The sequence below is a fragment of the Carcharhinus amblyrhynchos genome, chromosome 1 (assembly GCF_965287045.1).
Source record: "Carcharhinus amblyrhynchos chromosome 1, sCarAmb.v2.hapA, whole genome shotgun sequence".
Classification (NCBI taxonomy): domain Eukaryota; kingdom Metazoa; phylum Chordata; class Chondrichthyes; order Carcharhiniformes; family Carcharhinidae; genus Carcharhinus; species Carcharhinus amblyrhynchos.
In genome coordinates this window covers 168,240,786-168,265,274 of record NC_137324.1, presented here as the reverse complement: position 1 = coordinate 168,265,274, position 24,489 = coordinate 168,240,786, and the positions used below count along the sequence as shown (strand labels likewise).

General features: G+C 46.1%; 1 protein-coding gene across 10 annotated transcripts in view; it reads right to left on the bottom strand.

Moving 5' to 3' along the window:
• Positions 1 to 3,004: 3,004 nt before the first annotated feature.
• Positions 3,005 to 24,489, bottom strand: part of psd3l (pleckstrin and Sec7 domain containing 3, like) — a 334,929-nt gene continuing 313,444 nt past the window's right edge. For all 10 annotated transcript variants that reach the window (XM_080195046.1, XM_080195047.1, XM_080195048.1 and 7 more), the window contains 2 exons: positions 18,785 to 18,928; positions 3,005 to 4,076 (listed from right to left, as the gene is read on the bottom strand). In XM_080195046.1, the coding sequence (XP_080051172.1) occupies positions 3,870 to 4,076; positions 18,785 to 18,928 (351 nt within the window). In that variant the 3' untranslated portion in view covers positions 3,005 to 3,869. The remainder of the gene's footprint in view (positions 4,077 to 18,784; positions 18,929 to 24,489) is intronic.

The window sequence follows — 24,489 nt, the reverse complement described above, 5'->3', positions numbered from 1 at the left end:
GGGGCCAAAAGCTACAGGGAAAAGGCAGAAGAATGCAGTGGAGAAACATATCAGCCATGGTCAAATGGTGGAACAGTCTCAATGGGCTGAATGGCCTAAATGGCCTAATTCTGCTCCATTATCTTATTGTTAGGTAGCATCTTTTCCAAGGCTGCATTGTGCTTACATCTCCTCCTCCACCAGTGGAATTTGCACAAACTTTTGAATAGCGCACATGACAGCATTGTGCCTATTGAGAGAATTAAACAAGGCTTTTTTTAAAAACAAAACTCAGGAATCGCTATAACATCCATTTGAATTTATTGATGTGAGCTCTTGTCTCTGTGAGAGGACAGCATGCAAAACAAGGGACGTGTGCAGCAGAAAGAAGGCTTTCTGTGCACTATTGTACAGTAAATCTATTATATACAGACAACAAAAATAGATCCACTGGGCTATAGAAGTGAGTGAAGATGCAACAAAGTCAATAAATATCATTATAGCACAGAGAAATACCAAGTGGCACTGAAAAGAGACACCTATTTGCACCTGAAAATACATTACTTAGCAGATACCACTTTTCACTATAAATTTTATTACAGCCTTTCATTATCTACAGATGCAGAAGGTATGACTGGCATTCTGCAGGGCAAGGGTGTTGTGATTCCTTTATAGAAAAGAGATGAGATTGTCACTCTCGATGTGATAAACTGTGTCCACAATCAGGCACAAGTTTTGTGCTATTCCTTCAGGTCTAAGACCCCTACTTGACTGGTATGGTGGGAATTAAACTATAGCCTCATTGCGAGGGAAACTCAATAACAGCAGTGCCTCTGGACACAATTTTCTACTTCAAACAAAATTTCCATCGGATCAATTGCAATTCTGCTGCAATACTGTCTCTTTAACCTGTCTTACAGACGACAGAACTTGCCCAAGCATAAGTGCCTGGAATTATACAAAAAAAATGGAAGACAAACACATATTCTTAAAAAAAATAAAAACAGGTGGTCAAACTTTACGTATTCTGTTTAAAGTGCACTATAATACTAATCTTTAAAGATACAATCAAGGAATTCAGATGGTACCTTCTATATATCTGTTATATTCTTGTCAAGGACACATCATATACAGGTAACACGTTTGTATGGCATTTACAGTAAGCTTAAAATGAGCCACATGATCATTCAAAAACAAAAGCATTTTAAAATATTTTCCTTCCAACACTGTACAGGATACAGCCTTCTGGCTCAGTAGCAGCTATGGATTTGGGGATGGGCTGGGGTGTGCGAGGAGATTGGGTGACTGGCACAGGATGTCTGAAATGTTGAAGTATCGCTACTGTTATAGTCACTATCACGCAGGTGAGGGAGGGAGGGAGAGGGGGAGAAGAGAGAGGGAGGGAGGGGGGAAAAAAGAGGGGAGAAGGGGGGGGAAGAAGGAGGGAGGGGGGAAGAAGGAGGGAGAGAAAGGGGGGAAGGGAGAGGGAGGGGGAGAAAGAGGGAGGGAGGGAGAGGGGGAGAAAGAGGGAGGGAGGGAGAAAGAGGGAGGGAGGGAGAGGGGGAGAAAGAGGGAGGGAGGGAGAGGGGGAGAAAGAGGGAGGGAGGGAGAGGGGGAGAAAGAGGGAGGGAGGGAGAAAGAGGGAGGGAGGGAGAGGGGGAGAAGGAGGGAGGGAGGGAGAGGGGGAGAAGGAGGGAGGGAGGGAGAGGGGGAGAAAGAGGGAGGGAGAAGGGGAGAAAGACGGAGGGAGGGAGAGGGGGAGAAAGAGGGAGGGAGGGAGAGGGGGAGAAAGAGGGAGGGAGAAGGGGAGAAAGAGGGAGGGAGGGAGAGGGGGAGAAAGAGGGAGGGAGGGAGAGGGGGAGAAAGAGGGAGGGAGGGAGAGGGGGAGAAAGAGGGAGGGAGGGAGAGGGGGAGAAAGAGGGAGGGAGGGAGAGGGGGAGAAAGAGGGAGGGAGGGAGGGAGAGGGGGAGAAAGAGGGAGGGAGGGAGGGAGAGGGGGAGAAAGAGGGAGGGAGGGAGAGAGAGGGGGAGAAAGAGGGAGGGAGAGGGGGAGAAAGAGGGAGGGAGGGAGAGGGGGAGAAAGAGGGAGGGAGAGGGGGAGAAAGAGGGAGGGAGGGAGAGGGGGAGAAAGAGGGAGGGAGGGAGAGGAGGAGAAAGAGGGAGGGAGGGAGAGGAGGAGAAAGAGGGAGGGAGGGAGAGGGGGAGAAAGAGGGAGGGAGGGAGAGGGGGAGAAAGAGGGAGGGAGGGAGAGGGGGAGAAAGAGGGAGGGAGGGAGAAAGAGGGAGGGAGGGAGAGGGGGAGAAGGAGGGAGGGAGGGAGAGGGGGAGAAGGAGGGAGGGAGGGAGAGGGGGAGAAAGAGGGAGGGAGGGAGAGGGGGAGAAAGAGGGAGGGAGAAGGGGAGAAAGACGGAGGGAGGGAGAGGGGGAGAAAGAGGGAGGGAGGGAGAGGGGGAGAAAGAGGGAGGGAGAAGGGGAGAAAGAGGGAGGGAGGGAGAGGGGGAGAAAGAGGGAGGGAGGGAGAGGGGGAGAAAGAGGGAGGGAGGGAGAGGGGGAGAAAGAGGGAGGGAGGGAGAGGGGGAGAAAGAGGGAGGGAGGGAGGGAGAGGGGGAGAAAGAGGGAGGGAGGGAGGGAGAGGGGGAGAAAGAGGGAGGGAGGGAGGGAGAGAGAGGGGAGAAAGAGGGAGGGAGGGAGGGAGAGAGAGGGGGAGAAAGAGGGAGGGAGAGGGGGAGAAAGAGGGAGGGAGGGAGGGAGAGAGAGGGGGAGAAAGAGGGAGGGAGAGGGGGAGAAAGAGGGAGGGAGGGAGAGGGGGAGAAAGAGGGAGGGAGGGAGAGGGGGAGAAAGAGGGAGGGAGGGAGAGGGGGAGAAAGAGGGAGGGAGGGAGAGGGGGAGAAAGAGGGAGGGAGGGAGAGGGGGGGAAAGAGGGAGGGAGAGGGGAAGGGGGAGAAGAGGGAGGGGGGAAGAGGGAGGGGAAAAGGGGGAAGGGGGAGAAGGGATGGAAGATAGATATGAGGGAGGGGGAGAGGGAGAGGGAAAAGGAAAAGGAAGAGGGAGCGGGAGAGGGAGGGAGAAAAAAAAGAGCGCGGGAGGTCACAACAGAGTCACCTTAAACTGGAGGTCACTCACAAATGTATCTGCTTGAAGGAAAGGCTGAAACGCACTGCGTAAAATAATCTCACAGGCAGGATGATTAAGGGAGGGGAGGAGGGGGTAGGAAAATGAGCAAGTTAAAACAACTATTTGCCAATTAGCAACGAACGAAACTCAACCAGGCATTCAGCCCAATAGCTCTTAAAAGGAAGAACATTCATTTCACCAATCTCCAGTAAGCTGCACTGTACAAAGCATTGTTTCTTTAAGAAAAAACATATCCACAGAAACATTCATTTCACTGGGCTTCAACTTCCCTTGAGAGAGTGTTTGGTTTTTAAATAATTTAAAAGAATTAAAAATGAAGGAAAAAGGAAAGGGACTGCACGCTCAGCAGCCATCTTGCTCCCTGTTTCGTACACAGCCAATGACAATATTCTCAGTTTGTGAAATGACATGTATCCATTTGGCACTCATTGATAGGACCTCTTGTGTAAACCTTCGACTTGAGTGACCTTCGATGGCTTTCAAAATAGCAGGCCAACAAATAGGAGTCTGTCTCGTTAAGGCAATATAAAAAACAAAAGTCAACCTACAAACAGTTGAGTCAACAACCAAAAAATATATAAAAGCTACAGGAGTGTCTGCAAATGAAGGATTACCATATCAGTCATGTTCTCACAATTTCTGTTACCAAAGTTGACATCTAAATAATATTTTACACAAAAATATACAAGTCACAGATTGCGTCACTTGATTATGTTTTGGTGGCCGGTGGGCTGGAAGATGATTTCCTGCTGCGGGATTAAGTCTTCTGCTTGTTGTTGGCTGTGTCAGGCCTGTAGTCCTTTCTTTCAGAGACATTGCGTTTGACTTTCGCATTTACAGGATACATCTCTTGGTTCAGCGATGGGCTGGAGTGCGACTTTTTCATCCCATTGCCATCGGTCTCCAGCAGCATGTCTGGCCCTCCTTCCTTCAGGAGCTTAACATAGGTCTCGTATCGGTTTTTCTGCAACAGAAGTCAGCATTGTAACAGTCCAGTGCAAGAACGCGACACTGCACTTTCAACAGAGAAGGGTGCATTATACCCGAGGCCAAAATCAAACATAAACACGGATTCAAGCCTCCACAAGCTCGAGTACACGGGTTCTTTAAGTCCCCATTTCAGATTTTAGACATAAACCAACCACCATTCTTTTTCCCTTAATAAAAGCGAATTACTGCGGATGCTGGAATCTGAAACCTAAAAAGAAAATGCTGGAAAATCTCAGCAGGTCTGGCAGGAGAGAAAAGAGCTGACGTTTTGAGTCCAGGTGACCCTTTGTTAAAAGTTTTCAGAGCGCTTCCCCTTCATCAGGTGAGTCACCTGAAAGTTCATGTTACCAAATAAGCCTGTTGGACTTTAACCTAGTGTTGTGAGACTTCTTACTGTGCTTACCCCAATCCAATGCTGGCATCTCCACATCATATCTGTCTGCACCACACTATCAGAGTGCGAACACAAACCCAGTAAATAGATCTCACCAACATGTCTTGACTCACCACTGAAGGCATGCTCAGTTATAAGAATTATTAGAAGTTTACACCCATTGTTACTCTGGATATACCAACTGCTAATTTTCATTGTGACATAGAAAATGGGCATTTGATCTTCAAATTTAAATTTGATCTTTGTAAGGTCAGATCTAGTTTAGATGCCAAGAGGTGGTTCTTCCCCAAAGAATGTTGAACTTCTGAAAGGTTGGCAACTCCGCTTGGGTTCTGCTAGTGTCACTGAGCTCCTGACCTCATTACAGCCTTGGTTCAAATATGGACAAAAGAGCTGAATTCCAGGGATGAGGTGAGAGTGACAACCCTTGACATCAAGACGGCATTTGACCGAGTGTAACACCAAGAGGCCCGAGCAAAACTGAATGAGTGTTCACTCAATTCCTTCAAAACCTGAGAGATGGACCTGTTTCTGGCTGTGCCAGATATCACCCCATACAAAAGATTTACTGGGTTCAGCATGATCTCCTGGACTAGTTTTGATTGTCTGAACTGGACTAGCCACATAAACACATTGATAGGACTTCTTGTGTAAACCTTCGACTTGAGTGACCTTCGATGGCTTTCAAATAGCAGGCCAACAAATAGGAGTCTGTCTCGTTAAGGCAATATAAAAAACAAAAGTCAACCTACAAACAGTTGAGTCAACAACCAAAAAATATATAAAAGCTACAGGAGTGTTTGCAAATGAAGGATTACCATATCAGTCATGTTCTCACAATTTCTGTTACCAAAGTTGACATCTAAATAATATTTTACATAAAAATATACAAGAGACAGATTGCGTCACTTGATCATGTTTTGTTGGCGGGTGCTGGAAGATGTTGTGGGATTAAGTCTTCTGCTTGTTGTTGACTGTGTCAACAACAAGCTACAAGAACAAGTCAGAGGCTAGGAATAATCCCAACGAGACATGTCAGGGGTGAAATGGAATATTCTCCACTTGCCTAGATAGATGCAACTCCAACAACACTCAAGAAGCTTAGCATCATCCAGGACAAAGTAGCCCACTTGATTGACATGCTATTCACAAATATTCAATCTCCCCACCACTGAAACACAGTGGCAGCAGTGAGTACCATCTACAAGACACTTTGCAATAACTCACCAAGGCTTCTTAGGCAGCACCTTCCAAACCCACGCCACTACCGTCAAGAATAACAAGGGCAGCAGCTACATGGGAGCACCACCACCTGCAAGTTTCCCTCCAAATCACTCACCATCCTGACTCGGAAACATATTGCCATTCCTTCACTGTTACTGGGTCAAAATCTAGGAACTCCCTCCCTAACAGCACAGTGGATGTATTTACATCACTGCAGCGATTCAAGGAGGCAGCTCACCATCAGCTTCTTGAGGGCACTTAGAAATGGAAATAAATGCTGGTGTAGCCAGCGACACCCATAAATGAATTTCAAAAAGCAGAGCGAGCAATGATCTGATCAAGATGTTATTATCCGGCACGATAGCTTAAAGTTCCTAAAACTCGATTTCCGCGCTACCAAACAACTACCTCACCAGTTTGCTTAGAGATGTCTAAAGGAGGACTTGTGAAGCATTGGGTGTTGTTTAGAGAGTTACTTAATATATGTAATGTTACATTTTGTAAATAAACCTAGTACTGAAGATCCATTCACCATCTGGCTTCGGAATGAGTTAACAGGCTTGGTCAATACTGTATTGGATAAGGAAGAATCAGTGGGGAGGCGCTGGCCTGGTGCTATTCTCGCTAGACTATTAATCCAGAAACTCAGCTAATGTTCTGGTTTGAATCCCGCCATGGCAGATGGTGGAATTTGAATTTAATTAAAACAAATCTGGAATTAAGAATCTACTGATGACCATGGAATCATTATTGAAAAGCCCATCTGGTGCAATGATGTCCTTTAGGGAAGGAAATCTGCTGCGGCTTACACGGGACTCCAGAGCCACAGCAATATGGTTGACTCTCAACTGCCCTCGGGCAACTAGAGATAGGCAATAAATTCTGGCCTGTCAGCGATGCCCATGTCCCATGAATGAATAAAAAGAGTCAGGAGTTCCATACACATGGAACAAGTATGTGTGAGGACACGAGGTCAGGATACAATCAGGCTCAGTTGCCATACCTGCCATGGGTCAATGAGTTACCCTCAAGGCTCATGTTTGAGGGATGCCTTTCTGGCCTTGGGAACAGAGCTGGTGATGAGATGGGACTTGTGTCACTACAGCCTAGCAAAGTAAGTGGTGTCGAAAGAGCAGGGCAGAGAAGTGACTCACACAATATTGTGATAATGATAGGAGTCATGATCCTAGCTTCTTCACTAAAACATTCTTCCATCTGATACAATAACTTCAGTGATGGGATAGATCAAGAGATTAAAACACAATGGAACAGTGCCAACAATGGAGATCAGGAAGTCAGTGTAACTGTACACTAGGAACTGCAGGATCTGCTTGGATGGCATACATCTAAAAATTGATAGAAAAGAGGCTATCAATAAAAAAACAGATTAACTCCTATATGAATAAAGTAGTATCACATGTGCAAAGGAGTTCAAATTTTCAAACCAAGTTTCCCCTCTGGTTTTTTATTCTTTCATGGGACATGAGCATCGCTGGCTGGCCAGCATTTATTGCCCATCCCTAGTTGCCCTTGGAGGGCAGTTGAGAGTCAACCACATTGTTGTGGCTCTGGAGTCATGTATAGGCCAGACCAGGTAAAGATGACAGATCTCCTTCCCCAAAGGACATTAGTGAACCAGGTTTTTCCAATCATCAAGAATGGTTTCAAGTTCATCAGTAGATTCTTAATTTCAGATATTTTTATTGAATTCAAATTCCACCAACTGCCGTGGCAGGATTCGAAACCCAGGAGCCCAGAACTGTAGCTGAGTTTCTGGATTAAGAGTCCAGCAATAATAACGCTGGCCCATCGTCTCCCCGAAATTGCCATTATATTTAGTCTTTCTCAGCGGTGAGGCTCAATGTGAGGGACTACAGCTGGAATTAACAGATGTTGGAAGTAAGTGCTTTAATGCGGCCAATGTCCTCCTCCTTAAACCCACAAACATTGTATACATTGCAGCACGTCCTCGAGTGCACTGATTACAAATGCTCTCAGCACACTTAATGTTACCAAAGGGCCTCGTACATCAATTCCTTTATCAAACTCATCAGTCAATAATTTAATTACTGTTACACTGAATTAAAGAGCTGCTAAATGAATGCTGAATAATTACTAATGCCGCTGTTTGTACTTTAGGCTCTGATTAAGTGGTGGAGTAAACCCTGTGGGAGTTCCGACAGGTCAGTCATTAGGTTTTGATGCCGACAAACGCACTGCAACACAGTTTGTTCCCTGGAGAGGCACATCTGGTTTCTGGTTGACGAGGTGCATGGAAGTGCCCTGAGCTGCAGAGAAGTCCATACCCTTGTGCATACATGCTCCATCGTGGTGAAAGCCAGAGAGCGAGAGGAAATAAATCAAACGTTTCCTTTCTAATAGGGTGAGGAAAAATTGAAAAGATTCTATTGCTTCAACTGGAGATGAAGGCAGAAACTTCAATAATCCATTTTACAAACAACACAGTGAGAATAACAAATACGTTATATTTCGCTGTTTAAGACAGTCCAAGCTGCAACACTTAGTGTGTCTCAAATAGCCTGAGTCATTCATTTATTTAAAGGAAGGGACTTGTATTTATATAGCACCGTACAGCCCTGCCCTGCTCATTCTTCCATTATGCAGGAAAATGATAATTAGTATTGCACTTCTCACTGCATTAATTTGAAGCAACAGATCTTAGCATTATAGAGTCAACAATGCAGCATGGAAACAGGCCCTTCGGCCCAACCAGTCCATGCCGACCACAGTGTCCTCCCAGCTAGTCCCAATTCCCATGTTTGGCCCATATCTCTCTAATCCTTTCCCATCCATGTACTTAACCAAATGCTGTTTTAAATGTTAAAAGATTCACCTGATGAAGGAGCGACACTCCGAAAGCTAATGATCCCAAATAAACCTGCTGGGACTTTAACCCGGCATTGTGAAACTTTTTACTGTGCCGCCCCAGTCCGACGCCGGCATCTCCACATCATTTTTAAATACTGCTGTTGTATCTGCGTCAGCCACTTTCTCTGGCAGCTCATTCCATATACACACCGCCCTGTGTGTGAAAGAGTTGCCACTCAAGTCCCTTTTCAATCTTCCCCCTCTCACCTTAAACCTATGGTTCTAGTTCCCTGTTTGGGTTTCTCCATTGCCACGTCCTCCACAGCACCCTGGAACACCTGACAGATCCTGCCTCTCTGCAGAATGCCAATCTCTCCTGATCATTCCTGCATTCCACACCAGTTGTAGTTTGACCATTTAATTGGATCTCTAAAGGATTCCCACCATGGCTCTGTTGAATGAAAGCTCGGCTTCAATTTCTGCGTCATCAGTGCGGTGACTCTTGCAGTAGATGATACAGGATCTCGTACACGAGGTGCTTCACTCTGAGGCAAGCAGTTCTCTTGCCGATCACAAATGTAATTACATCCATTGCATGGGATTTCCTTTGATGTTGCACAGGAGCAACAGGTAAGGCATATCCCCTATGGACAGCATGCACCTAACCAGCATGCCTTCAGACTGTGGGAGGAAACCGGAGCACCCAGAGGAAACCCACGCAGTCTTGGTGGAGAACATGTGGACTCCGAACAGACAGTGACCCAATATGGGAATCGAACCTGGGGCCCTGGTACTGGGAGGCTAACCAGTATGCCATTGGGAAGCATACAGAGTGATCTAATACTCTCAGAAGTGATGGACATGTTGTTACCAGGGAAGACCTCAAAACTAACACCTGATTAGCTGAGACACTGAGGGGGTGAGGGTGGCTGAAGGAACATTGCCCACAACACAGTGGCGAACAAGAATTTGGCCACAATAAAAAAACTCCAAGGCTAAACTGAACCTTTACCATCGCACACATTCTGCAACTAGGTGGCAAGGCTATGAGTTGAGGAGGAGGATGAGCAGACAGTTGAGATGGAACAATTTCATGCAGAGTTTGGGACAGCAGGGAGGAGATAACTGAAGTGGGGGGATGGACAGTTGTTTTGGTTGCAATGTAGAAGAGGAAGAATGTGGCACATCTTCCAACTTCCAGATCTGTCATGTTAACAGTGGAATCTTTTCCATTCCTACATAGCCCAATGGCTATGGGTAAAGAGCGCCTCTGAATAAAGTGGAACAGTTACTTTCTATTGCTTCAATTACCTATTTTCAACTTTGAATTTAGTGTGTTGAACAAACAGAAACATTGAAGATAGGAGGCCATTCGGGCCTTCGAGCCTGCTCCGCCATTCATCACAATCTTGGCTGTTCGTCCAACTCAGCAGCCTACTCCTGCTTTATCCCCATAACCTTTGATTCCATTCACCCCAACTGCTATACCTGCAGCTTCTTGAACACATTCAATGGCATGAATTACTTCCTGTGGTAATGAATTCCACAGGCTCGCCACTTTTTGCGGTGAGCCTTTTGACAGTCATGTAAAGTGGCGATGTGACAAAAAGTAACATCGTGACAGAGAGCAAAAGGCGAACCCCGTGTCCCTTTTAACGTCTGGGCCTTGTGTCCAACTTGAACGGACGATTATCAAGAGTTGGGATTAAGTGGGTGTCCTTTCGCAGACACTGTTCCCTGGAAAGGAGCATCAGATTTGGAGGAAATGGATGAAACTAGAAACGGAATCCTGAAATGAATTTCTCGTTACCTAAACGCAAAGTGACGTAGTTTGTGTTTGGATTGTAAAGGTGTTAAAAGCATCACTCACATTGCCTGAAAGCCTGAACCAAAAGGCACGAGAAAAACAGCACTCTCGCTAAATTCAACATCTCACTTTGAAGCTAATTTCCAATTAGAAGAGCAGAATGAAGCACAGTTTCTATTTCAATTTCTGCTGAGGGGCCTCTGATAGCCGAGGAGAGTGTGTGTAAAATCACCAAGCTAAAAAAGGCAGCAGATTGAAGCTTCCGATGAATCTTTCGTCAATTTGCTTGCTCCAAGCATCTTGCAGTGCAGAATCAAGAACTCGGCGAGGCTTACGCAGAACATAAACACTGTGCTTGTGTTTACTGCCTCGCTCAGTCATGAATAAATTGCCTGCTTCATAGGTAATTTTTGGCACTTAATTCCTGATCAAACTCCAGCCTTCCAACAGCTTGATGTTTCTGCTCTTTCAATTTGGCGGCCGGCTTTCTCTGTTCTGAAGTGCCTTGTTCCTACATTCTGCTCCCCCTGGAATCTCTCTCCGTCTTTCCTCCCCACTCATGGCCATTTGTTCGCCACCCTGGGCAGCCCTTTGACGTGCCTCCTTCGCCTACAGAAAGACAACCTCTGTTCTCAAGTAGCAGGAATGTTTACGCCTGGATACATGTGGATCGTAACACCAATATCTGCAGGCACACAGGTTTTAAGCAGGGTTTTCCCAACATGGACAGGCATCCAACTGACATCGAGGAGGCTGGCGAGAAGCAGACATCTGCTTTGAAGCAAGATGAACTTTCAGATCTGTCACGTTGACAGTAGCATTCCCACTTAGCCCCATGGTTTTGGGCAAAGGATGCCTCAGAATCAACCGGAACAGTTATTCTCCATCACCCCAGTTACCTTTTTCCAACTTTGCATTTGGTGCACTGAACAAGATCAGGCTTTTGACATTCATGTGACAAAAAGCAACTCTTGTGACGAAGAGCTTTTAATGTCACAATACATCCCGCAGAGCGGCAGCAAGTAAAATCTAAGAGCAAGCTGTCTTTGGAACTATTAGGCCAGGCTGCAGGGAGGCTTTAGGAAGGACAGTGTCTAAAGGAGGAGACATGGTTAGACAGGCAGTCAGGTTTAGGGATGGAATTCCAGAGCTCAAAACACACACGCACGCGCACACACACAAAAATACAAGTTATATACATTTTTTGCGGTAACTCTCTACTCTGATATTCCCAATTGTCTTAAAAGAATATGGGCTCGCTAGATGGTGAGAATGCATTTTGTTTGGCTCCCCCAGAACTATTCATAAAGAGAACATCCACTCGCCATAGATTCCCATTAGCTTCCGTCAATTCAATCTGATCACGTGTGATTGCAGAAGGAAACCTGCGATGATAATTTACACAGAGTGTACTTCTGACCATCTAGAAACTAGGACAAAAGCCAGTCAAGGTTCAGGCAGAGGTGAAACATCTGCCTCTCAGGGTAATTTTTCATTCTTTCATAGGATGTGGGCCCTAGCAAAGCCAGCATTTGTTGCCCATCCCTGGTTGCCCTTGAACTGAGTGGCTTGCTAGGCCATTTCAGAGTGGGTCTGGAGTCACAGGTAGGCCAGACCAGGTAAGGACAGCAGATTTCCTTCCCTAAAAGGCCATTAATGAACTAGACAGGTTTCTACAACAATGTTCCATGGTCACCATTACTGAGACTGGCTTTGTGTTTCAGATTTAGTTATTGAATTTAAATTCCACCCACCGTCATGGTGGGATTCGAACCTGTGGCCCCAGAGCATTGGTCTGAGCCTTTGGATTGCCAGTCCAGTGACATACCACTCCACCATCACCTCTCCCTACAAGAGTGGGCAAATAAAAGGACTCATCAGTCTTGAATTTGTGATCTTCTGTTCATTTCTTGGCAACTCTGCCTTTAAAATGCAATCCTACGTGTTGCTTATTGGGGCACAACCCTATATCACACCATCACCAACATTGGTGAATTCTTCTGTTATTTATCAGTGCTTCTTTTCGTGAAAGAGGTTCAGAGCATCAGGAAAGCTGCTCAGTCATTCTTCTGAAAGAGTAACGTACTTTCACATTGGAACTCGATCTCTAGCTGAACAGAAAGGCTGCTGCATTACTTAAAATGCAGAGTAAATGGTGGCTGGGGAGTATGTTAGTGATCCCTGCCTCTCATTCAATGACAGAACAATGAGGCAAGAGTACCATGCTGTCACATCAGGCACTAATTCCTAATGCAGGCAGGTGTTGCCCACTCTTGCCCAAGTGGCCATTCATGTACTAGTGTGGACACTTCAATTGTGGAGGGAGTCTGATGCAAGGCATGTGTATACATACACACCCACACCAGCAGTACTCACTAGGCAGTGATAAGAAACGCACGCTAAGCCTCCCACCTTGGGGCCCTGAGGTTAATATTACAGTGTAGCAAAGCAGAAACCTCTGCTGGATATGGTTTGATATTAGCCCGAGCAGTATCTTCAACCATTTAACCAGTGAAGAACTCTAGCTCAGGGTTTTACTCAGGGAGCTTTTCCTGGTCCTCTGCCATAACTTTGCTGGAAATGTGATAGATACTTCCAGGTGAGAGGTCAAGCTGACGGTCCCTCACCACGAAGTCTGACTTCAGTCAGGCCATTGAGGTTGGCCTATTGGAGTATGAACTCCTTGATTAAGGATCCAATTGATGGGCCAATCAGGGAGTCTTTGCCCTGCACTTAACCGGGTGTGTCAGTTCCTCTGGCACCCCCAGAGGTAGATTGCTGACCGCTCACACTCCATGTACTGCTGTTGTAAATAAAGGGATTTTGGTGAAGGGACTTCATTCTCCGGAGACTTAGCACATCCTGGCTGAGGAATGTTGGTGCTTCCAGTTTTCATAGACACTGGAAACAAGACTTTTCTACATGAAGAGCATTTAGATTCACATCTATTGCAGTGAATAGTCTACAGAAATCATATCAATGCAAATGCAAAGCAGCATTTGTTTAGTTTCTGAAAATCCCAGTCATAGTGCACTTCTAGGCCTCCCAAATACTCAAATCTTGGTATCGTACTGACCCCTCCATTAACACCGAACTTTAAAAAATATTCAAGTTATCATTCTGCTTGTTCTATATTTGTGCCATGAAAATGGATCAGAAAGCTACATGTCTGTCACTGGCAGTTGCACTTTCTTGCAAATTACTTCTCTGCAATAAACATTCCAGGTAAAGTTACTCAGGTATAGCATAGAGCAACCTGGGTTGGCATTTCAGCAACAATTCAGTGCTCAATAACAATCATTCCAATCTAGGTATCACAAGCACACTTAATCACCTGCAACACTCCTCAAAAGAGACTTTGGGAAGGACAGGAGTTTAGGTCCAGTTTCCTTTGTGAGGCTTCCATGGATTCAAAGACAAAGCAAAGTAGAAATAAACTTAAGTAAGGAGGGCTGAAAGGGGTGACGAGAAAACATTGGCAACAGGATTAAGGAAAATCCCAAGGTTATTTAAACATAAATAAAGAGCAAGGAGGGTAGCCAGGGAAAGGGTTGGCCCACTCATTGTTCAAGTCATGTTGAGATCAAAAGGGAGGTGGTTTTGGGGTTCTTGAGAAACATTAAAGTAGACAAGTCCCCAGAGTCTAATGGGATATAGCCCAGAACACTGAGGGAAGCAAGGGAGAAAATTGCTGGGGCCTTGAGAGAAATCTTTGTATCCTCACTGGCTATAGGGGAGGTCCCAGAGAATTGGAGAATAGCCAATATTGTTCCTTTGTTTAAGGAAGGTAGCAAGAATAATCCAGGTAATTACAGGCCAGTGAGCCTTACGTCAGTGATAGGGAGATCATTGGAGAGGATTCTTCGAGACAGGATTTACTCCCACTTGGAAAAAAGTGTACATATTAACGAGAGGCAACATGATTTGTGAAGGGAAGGTCATGTCTAACTAACTTGATCGAGTTTTTCGAGGAAGTGACGAAGATGATTGATGAGGGTCGGGCGGTGGATGTTGTCTACATGGACTTCAGTAAGGCCTTTGACAAGGTCCCTCAGTGGTAGACTGGTGCAGAAGGCGACGTTGCATGGGCTCAGAGGTGAGCTGACAAGGCGGATACAGAATTGGCTCTGCCATAGAAGATAGAGGGTGACAGTGAAATAGTGCATTTCTGAATGGAGGCTGTGACAAGTGACGTTCCTCAGGGATCAGTGCTGGGACCTTTGCTGTTTGTCATATATATATAAGTGATTTGGAGGAAAACATAACTGGTTTGATTAGTAAGTTTGCAGACAACACAAAGGTTGGTGAATTTGTGGACAGCGATGAGGACCATCAGAGATACAGCAGGATATAGACTGGTTGAAGATGTGGGTGGAGAGATGGCAGATGGAGCTCAATCCAGACAAATGTGAGGTAATGCATTTTGAAAGATCTAATACAGACAGGAAATATAAATAAATGGCAGAACCCTTAAGAGCATTGATAGGCAGAGGGATCTGGGTGTACAGGCATACAGGTCAGTGAAAGTGGCAATGCAGGTGGAGAAGGTAGTCAAGAAGGCAGACGGCATACTTGCCTTCATCAGCAGGGGCATTGAGTTTAAAAACTGGCAAGTCACTTTGCAGCTTTATAGAACCTTAGTTAGGCCGCACATGGAATACAGTGTTCAATTCTGATTGTCACGCTACCAGAAGGTGTGGAGGCTTTGGAGAGGGTACAGAAAAGATTTACCAGGATGTTGCCTGGTAATTAGTTTTGAGGAGAGGTTGGAGAAACTTGCTTTGTTCTCACTGGAACGATGGAGGTTGAGGGGTGGCCTGATAGAAGTCTACAAGATTATGAGGGGCATGGATAGTCAGAAGCTTTTTCCTAGGGTTGAAGAGTCAATTACTAGGGGGCATAGGATTAAGGTGCGAGGGACAAGATTTAAAGGAGATGTACTGGGCAAATCTTTTACCCAGAGGGTGGTGGGTGCCTGGAACTTGCTGCTGGGGGAGGTAGTGGAATAATGATAGTGACTTCCAGTGGGCATCTGGACAAATACATGAATAGGATGGGAATGGAGAGATACTGCCCCAGAAGGGTAGGGGATTTTATTTCCGTTGGGTAGTATTGTTGGTGCAGGTTTGGAGGGCCGAAGGGCCTGTTCCTGTGCTGTAATTTATTTTGTTCTTAAGATATTCCTCCATAGCAAACGACATTGACAGTGTCTAAGGAAGCAAAAACCGTAACTGGATGTGCTCATTCAAAATGTTTGGGATGGTTCATCTCCTGAAAGTCTACACTACAACCTCTCTACCTTAGCTCCTGCCTCTAAAAGATCCATTCGGATTGCACAGATAGATTACTAAAGGAATTGTGCATTGAGAGACCCAGAATCAGGAGGAAATTATAAGATATTAACGGAGGCATCCATTCTAATCTGAGGAATGGTTATATCATCCTGTGGAATATGTAAAACAATTCTGATGGTTAAAGGAGTTTCAATGAGTACCAATTGAAAGTGATTTAAAGAGGAAAAGTTTTGTCTCTGCATTATGAATGACTTTACATTTACTCAAATCCACCAGGCCTCCACAAATCACGCAGGTTTTGCTGATTCCCCCCAGCGAGCGTCACTCTAGTTAAATACACTGAACTTCACTCATCTCCAACCATTTTCAAAGCTGTGTCAAAAATGAAGGTGGAAAATCTCATCCCACCACGCCCATTGGGAAATGGACACCCATACATTATTCAACCTCACCGCCTCGCTCTCTCTGGAATCCCACCAACATAATATTCTTAAAATTAATTGACGGGATGTAGGTGTTGTTGTCTAGGCCAGCTTTTATTGCTCATCCCGAATTGCTCTTGAGAAGTTGGTGGTGAGCTGCCCTCTTGAACCACTGCAGTTCCCGAGGTGTAGGCACACCCACAGTGCTGTTAGGGAGGGCGTTCCCGCATTTTGATCTGGCGACAGTAAGGAACGGCCAATATATTACAAAGTCAGGGTAGTGAATGACTTGGACAGAAACCTCTGGTGGTGGTGTTCCCAGGTATCGGCTGCCCTTGTCCTTCTGGATGGTAGTGGTTGTGGCTTTGGGAGATGCTGCTGAAGGAGCCTCCGTGAGTTCCTGCAGTGCATCTCGTAGACAGGACACACGGCTGCTCCTGCTCATCACTGGTGAAGGGAGAAAAAGTATGTGGAAGGGGTACCAATCAAGTAGACTGCTTTGTTCTGGATGGAGCTTCTTGAGTGTTGTTGGAGCTAATTATTCCATCACATTCGTGACTTTTATTTATTTATTAGTGTCACAAGTTACTGTGAAAATCCCCTGGTCACCACACCGACGCCTGTTCAGGTACACTGAGGAAGAATTTAGCATGGTCAATGCACCTAACCAGCACGTCTTTCATACTGTGGGAGGAAACTGGAGCACCCAGAGGAAACCCAGGCAGACCTGAGGAGAATGTGCAGACTCCACACAGACAATGACCCAAGCCAGGAATTGAACCTGGATCCCTGGCACTGTGAGGCAGCAGTGTAATCACTGTGCCACCGTGCTGTGCTCTGTAGATGATGGAAAGGCTTTGAGGAGTCAGGAGGTGTTAGCCGCCACTGTTTGACACAGTTCAATGGCTGAGGTGTCTACTAGAAGTAGGTAGGAACCTCACAAGTTTTGGCTAATCAGGGTCCAATAACGACATAGGACCCCGATTGGATTTGAACTCAGGTCTGTATTTTTGGATAGGGTTAACACGTATTGCTTCCATATCAGGAGAAGCAGACAGATCATAAGAACATAAGAAATAGGAGCAGGAGTAGGCCATCTAGCCCTTCAAGCCTGCCCCGCCATTCAGTAAGATCATGGCTGAACTGTCGTGGCTCAGTTCCACATTCCCGCCCTCTCCCCATAACCCTTAATCCCCTCGCTTTTAGGAGGGAACCGAGTGTATGGTGTCGAAATTTGCTGACGACACCAAGATTGGTGGAACGGCAAATTGCGCAGAGGGTGTGGAGAGTCTGCAGAAGGATCTAGATAGGCTGGGCGAATGGGCCAGGAACTGGCAAATGGAATTTAATGTTGGCAAGTGCGAGGTGGTCCACTTTGGTAGGAATAATGGTAGGAAGGACTATTACTTACGTGGCAAAAAACTGCAGCAGGCGACGGTGCAGAGGGACCTCGGGGTCCTTGTGCATGAGTCGCAAAAACCCAGCCTGCAGGTGTAGCAGGTGGTCAGGAAGGTGAATGGGATGCTGGCCTTCATAGCGAGGGGGATTGAATATAAAAGTAGGGAGGTCTTGCTGCAGCTGTATAGGGCATTGGTGAGGCCGCAGCTGGAGTACTGTGTGCAGTTTTGGTCGCCGCACTTATGCAAGGATATTTTGGCCTTGGAGGGAGTGCAGAGGTGGTTTACTAGGCTGATACCGGAGTTGAGGGGGTTGAGCTATGAGGAGAGGCTGAATAAACTAGGCTTGTACTCGTTAGAGTTTAGAAGAATGAGGGGAGATCTCATTGAGACGTATAAGATGATGAATGGGATGGATAGGATAGAGGTGGAGAGACTCTTCCCGCTCAGAAAGGACAGTAGGACTAGGGGGCACAGCCTCAAGATAAAGGGGGGGCGGTTTAGAACGGAGTTGAGGAGGAACTTCTTCACTCAAAGGGTGGTGAATCTCTGGAATTCTCTGCCCGTTGAAGTGGTGGAGGCTACCTCGCTAAATATTTTTAAGACGCGGAAATGCAATTTAAAATACATATTTGGAAAAACTATAAGGGTTATACTTGTTTGGAACACTTCTGCACAGCTGAGGCAGAAAGATCATGGATAATCCGGAACAGGCAAGATACTGCAGTGAAGAGTCTAGCTATTCGAACATGAGCTGCAATAGGAAAATATTATTGATATTACTTACAATTGCATGGTGTTGCTCATGAGAATATCGAGTTCAGACGATGTGGGGTTAGAACAGGAATAATGGAGTCGAGGTGTGCTGATTGAAATCAGTTCCCCTTTAATAATCGTACCCATTCTATCCTTATTTTGATACTTTCCACCAAAGTGCTCAAAGACCCAGACAATGCGTTGCCACACACCTAAAGGCGCTACTTTTCTAACCCGTTGCCTCTGCTGTTTTTTTAAACTCAATTGCGCACAGTGGTTAGCACTGCTGCTTCACAGCATCAGGGACCCAGGTTCGATTCCTGGCTTGGGTCACTGTCTGTGTAGAGTTTGAGAGTTCTCCCCTTGCCTGTGTGGGTTTCCTCCGCTTTCTTCCCACATTCCGGTTAGGTGCATTGACCCAAACAGGTGGTGGATTGTGGCGACTAGGCGAATTTCACAGTAACTTCATTGCAGTGTTAATGTAAGCCTTCCTTGCGACACTAATTAATGAACTTTACAGCGGAAGAAGGAAGGGCGTAAAGCTTTCCCCCAGCCCTACCTCAAACTCCAGGTAGTGCTCCTTCAGCCTGTACTCATCAATCTCCTTGGCTTTGACCTTCTTGTCAGGGGGGTAGGAACGGTGCTCGGTCAGCTCAGTGGAGATCTGTTTCAGCTTGGCCTCGTGCGATTTCAGCTGATCCTCCTGAAACAAGTTTAAAGTACGTTATTAAAACAAGGTGGAATAAAAACACAGAGATTGTGTCAAGGACGGAGGATGCTGGAAAAACTTATCAGGTCTGGCAGCATCTGTAAGGAGAGAGGGAACAGACATACCATTTTCAGGCCACTATACTGAATGATGCTATATTGTCCACTATATTGAATGACACTATAGTTAAGAAAGCTCACCAACATCTCCACTTTCCCAGAAGACTAAGGAAATTTGGCATGTCAGCTTCGACTCTCATCAACTTTTACAGATGCCACCATAGAAAGCATTCTTTCTGGTTGTATCACAGCTTGGTATGGGCTCCTGCTCTGCCCAAGACCGCAAGAAACTACAGAAGGAAATCTGCTGTCCTTACCTGGTCTGGTCTACATGTGACTCCAGAGCCACAGCAATGTGGTTGACTCTCAACTGCCCTCTGAAATGGCCTTGCGAAGGGCAACTAGGGATGGGCAATAAATGCTGGCCTAGCCAGTGACACCCATGTCCAAAGAACGAATAATAAAAAAGTATCAATGGAGACTTCTTCTGGATTTTAAGTCATGTAAAACCTGAAGCAACAGGATTTCCTCAAATGGTTAGGGTTAAACAATATATTTAGGGGCTTAGGCAGGATCAGGATATTGAATTTTTTTGATCAGCCATGGTCAAAATGAATGGTGGAGCAGGCTCGAAGGGCCAAATGGCAAATGCCTCCACCATCATCCTGTACCTAAGTAAAATCAAGCAGAGTGCCTTAATGACTATCGTCTGGTGGCTCTGACATAGAACATAGAACATAGAACATTACAGCGCAGAACAGGCCCTTCGGCCCACGATGTTGCGCCGACCAGTTACAAAAACAATGACCCACTAGCCTATACCAATCCCTTTTCGTCCATAAACCTATCCAGAGATCTCTTAAACGCCCCCAAACTAGACGCATTTACAACTGCAGCAGGCAGGGCATTCCAATCCCTCACCACCCGCTGGGTAAAGAACCTACCCCTGCAATCCGTCCTGTAGCTACCCCCCCTTAATTTAAAGCCATGCCCCCTCGTGCTAGCTTTCTCCATCCGAGGAAAAAGGCTATCACTATCCACCCTATCTAAACCTCTAATCATCTTATATGTTTCAATAAGATCCCCTCTTAGCCGCCTTCTTTCCAACGAAAACAACCCTAGATCCCTCAGTCTCTCCTCATAGGACCTCCCCACCATACCAGGCAACATCCTAGTAAACCTCCTCTGCACCCTCTCCAACGCCTCCACATCCTTCTTGTAATGCGGGGACCAGAACTGCACACAGTACTCCAAGTGCGGCCGCACCAGAGTAGTGTACAGTTGCAACATTACACTGCGACTCCTAAATTCAATCCCCCTACCAATAAACGCCAAGACACCGTACGCCTTCTTGACAACCTTATCTACTTGATTCCCAACTTTCAGGGATCTATGTACACACACACCTAGATCCCTCTGTTCATCCACACTATTCAAAGTCCTCCCGTTAGCCCTATACTCGACACATCTGTTGCTCCTACCAAAGTGAATTACCTCACACTTCTCCGCATTAAATTCCATCCGCCACCTCTCGGCCCAGCTCTGCAACCTATCTAAGTCTCCCTGCAGACTATGACACCCTTCCTCACAATCTACCACACCTCCAACTTTGGTGTCATCAGCAAATTTACTAATCCACCCAACTATACCCTCATCCAGATCATTAATAAAAATTACAAACAACAGTGGCCCCAAAACAGATCCCTGAGGCACACCACTCGTAACTGCACTCCATGATGAATATTTACCATCCACCACCACCCTCTGTCTCCTATCTGATAGCCAATTCCTGATCCAACTTCCTAGATTACCCACAATCCCATACATCTGCATTTTCTGCAGAAGCCTACCATGGTGAACCTTATCGAACGCCTTACTAAAATCCATGTATACCACGTCAACTGCCTTACCCCCATCCACCTCTTTGGTCACCTTCTCAAAAAACTCAATAAGGTTAGTAAGGCACGACCTACCCGCTACAAAACCATGCTGACTATTTCTAATCAATTCATTACACTCCAAATAACTATAAATCCTATCCCTAATAATTTTTTCTAAAACCTTGCCCACAACAGAAGTAAGACTCACCGGTCTATAATTCCCGGCAAAGTCTCTGTTCCCCTTCTTAAACAATGGGACAACATTCGCTATCCTCCAATCCTCCGGGACTACACCAGAGACCAATGACGACCTGAAGATCTGAGCCAGAGGCTCTGCAATCACCTCTCTAGCCTCCCAGAGAATCCTAGGGTAGATCCCATCCGGACCAGGGGACTTATCTATTTTCAGCCCCTCAAGAATTTCCAGCACATCCTCTTTATCAACCGTAATACTGTCTATTTTACACCCCTGCAACCCAATGTCCTCCTCAGCTATATTCATGTCCCCCTGCGTGAACACCGAAGAGAAATATTGGTTCAATACTTCTCCAATCTCCTCCGGTTCCACACACAACTTCCCCCTGCTGTCTGTAACTGGCCCTAATCTTGCCCTGACCAACCTTCTGTTCTTGACATACCTATAGAACGCCTTAGGATTCTCCTTAATCCTATCAGCCAAAGTCTTCTCATGTCCTCTTTTAGCCCTTCTCAACTCACTCTTCAACTCCCTCCTAGCCAATCTAAAGCTTTCTAGTGCACTATCTGAGCCCTCCAATCTCATCCGAACATAAGCCTCCTTTTTCTTTTTAACCATCGACTCAACTCTTTTAGTGCACCACGGTTCCCTAGATCTACCAAATCCACCATGCCTGACAGGGACATACCTATCAAGGACTCGCAGTAGCTGCTCCTTGAAAAAACTCCACATTTTGACATCCATCATTATGAAGTGCTTCGAAAGGCTAGTCATGGCATGAATCAATTCCAGCCTCCCAGACTACCTGGATCCACTACAGTTTGTTTACTGCCACATCAGGTCCACCGCCAACGCCATTTCCCTGGCCCTGCACTCAACGCTGGAATACCTAGCTAACAAAGGTACCTATGTCAGACTCCTATTTATTGACTACAGCTCAGCCTTCAACACTACTATTCCCGCAAAACTCATCTCCAAACTCCGTTGCCTGGGTCTCGGATCCTCCGTCTGCAACTGGATCCTGAACTTCCTAACTCACAGGCCACAACCATTAAGGATAGGCAACAACACCTCCTCCAGAATCATCCTCAACACCGGTACCCACAAGGCTGTATTCTCAGCCCCCTTCTGTATTCCTTGTACACCTCTGACTGTGTGGCCAAATTCGCCTCCGATTCGATTTTCAAGTTTGCTGACGACACCACCATAATGGGACAGATCTCAAACAATGAGACAAAGTACAGGAATGAGATAGAGAATCTGGTAAATTGGTGCGGCAACAATAATCTCTCCCTCAATGTCAACAAAACGAAGGAGATTGTCATCGACTTCAGGAAACGTAAAGGAGAACATGCCCCTGTCCATCAATAAAGACAAGGTAGAAAGAGTCAAGAGCTTCAAGTTTTTTGGTGTCCAGATCACCAATAGCCTCTCCTGGTATCCCCTATGCCAGCACTATAGTTAAGAAAGCCCACTAACACCTCAACTCTTTTGGAAGACAGGAAATTTGGCATGTCAGCTATGACTCTCACCAACTTTTACAGAAGCACCATAGAAAGCATTCCTTTTAGTTGTTTCACAGCTTGGTACGGCTCCTGCTCTGCCCAAGACTGCAAGAAATTACAAAAGGTTATGAATGTAGCCCAATCCATCACACAAATCAGCCTCGTATCCACATAGAGTCTGTCTACACTTCCCGTTGCCTTGGCAAAGTGGCCAGCATAATTAAGAGCCCCATGCACCCTAAAAATACTGTCTTCCACCTTCTTCTGTCAGGTAAAAGATACAAAAATCTGAGGTCACGTACCAACCGGCTCAAGAGCAGCTTCTTTCCTGCTGCCATCGAACTTTTGAATGGACCTACCTCACATTAAGTAATCTTTCTTTACACCCTGGTTATGGCTGTAACACTACATTCTGCACTCTCTCCTTTCCTTCTCTATGAATGGTATGCTTTGCCTGTATAGCACGCAAGAAACAACACTTTTCACTGTACGCTAATACATGTGACAACAATAAATCAGATCAAAATGTAACATGGTCACACTTAATTCATTATCATGAGGAAAGTGATTTAATTTTCAGAGGGAGGGTGGTGTCACGTGTATAACGAGGTTCGAAATCAACTGAGAAGGTGGACTACAGGACCGTGAGACTAACTGGATAGCTCCTTAAAAGAGCTAGGACAGACAGGACGGGCTGAATGGCATCCTTCTGTAGTATAGATTCCACAAAACAAGTGGTTAATTTCAAATGGCCGATAGGTGTTTTAAGGAGCGGCTTCTTATTTTTCCCTGATGCTCTGTTTTAAAACTTCCAATTTCACGCAGAAAGAATGGACACTCCCACCCAAACTCAATGGGCCTTTGAATGGTCCACTGAATTTATGTCTCACCGGCTACGATTCCCACTGCAGACGGCACGGGAAGTTTCTGACCCAGATTGTCGTGAAAACCCATCAGATTCAGTATTGTCCTTCAGGGAGGGAAATCTGTCGTCCTCGTCTGGTCTGGCCTACATGTGACTCCAGAGCCACAGCAATGTGGTTGACTGTCAAACACCCTCTGATATGGAGGGCAGTTAGGGATGGGTGGTAAATGTTGGCCTAGCCAACAATGCTCACGTGATGAATGAGTGATGAATGAAAAGACACAACATTCTGGAGACCAGACAGAGGGGCAGCCCAGTCATTTATTTTCCTACTCAGGGCCAGGGCCAAGTGTTGGTAAGTGGGAGTAGGTGGGCAGGTCAGGGCCTTTTGTGTGTCGGTACAGACTCGATGGGCTGAAGGGCCTCTTCTGCACGGGGGTTCTGACCCCTGTCATCACCACCCTGCAAACCCCCACCCCACCAACCCCACTTCCTGCCCCAACACTCGCCCCCATCCCCACTCCCCGCCCCACAGCATTTGTGCTTCCATTACGTACGTCACCAGCGAGCTCAAAAGCAAGCGCTGGCGTGTGCGAGGATAAGGTGAGAATTAATAAAAGCCCAGAATAAAAATAGCACATGGAAAGGCAGGGCCAGGATTTTGACTGCAGAGACAGGGACTTTTATTATTAGATCAGTCCCATTATCTTTTCGGTGCAGCTGGTAGCCTCACAGCGGCGAATGCAATTTGTAATGCAACGCTGGAAAAAATTCTCACATTTCCACGTCAAGGCACGTTTCCATAGCAACGCCGTATGTTGAAGGCATGGAGGAAGGTAGGGAACAGACAGCAACTCAACTGGTATCAAGACTTAATATAGCAGGATAGCTCCACATGCCAGCGTTAGTGTCACTAATGGAAGTAGTAACGCAGAATACTGGGCTTGGATTAGGTTCCAGTGTATGCTATTGATTCCAGCATCACACCACCTGTGTCACTGAAGGGAGGGTGAATACCGGAAATCCGGGAAGGCAAACACAAACTGAAAA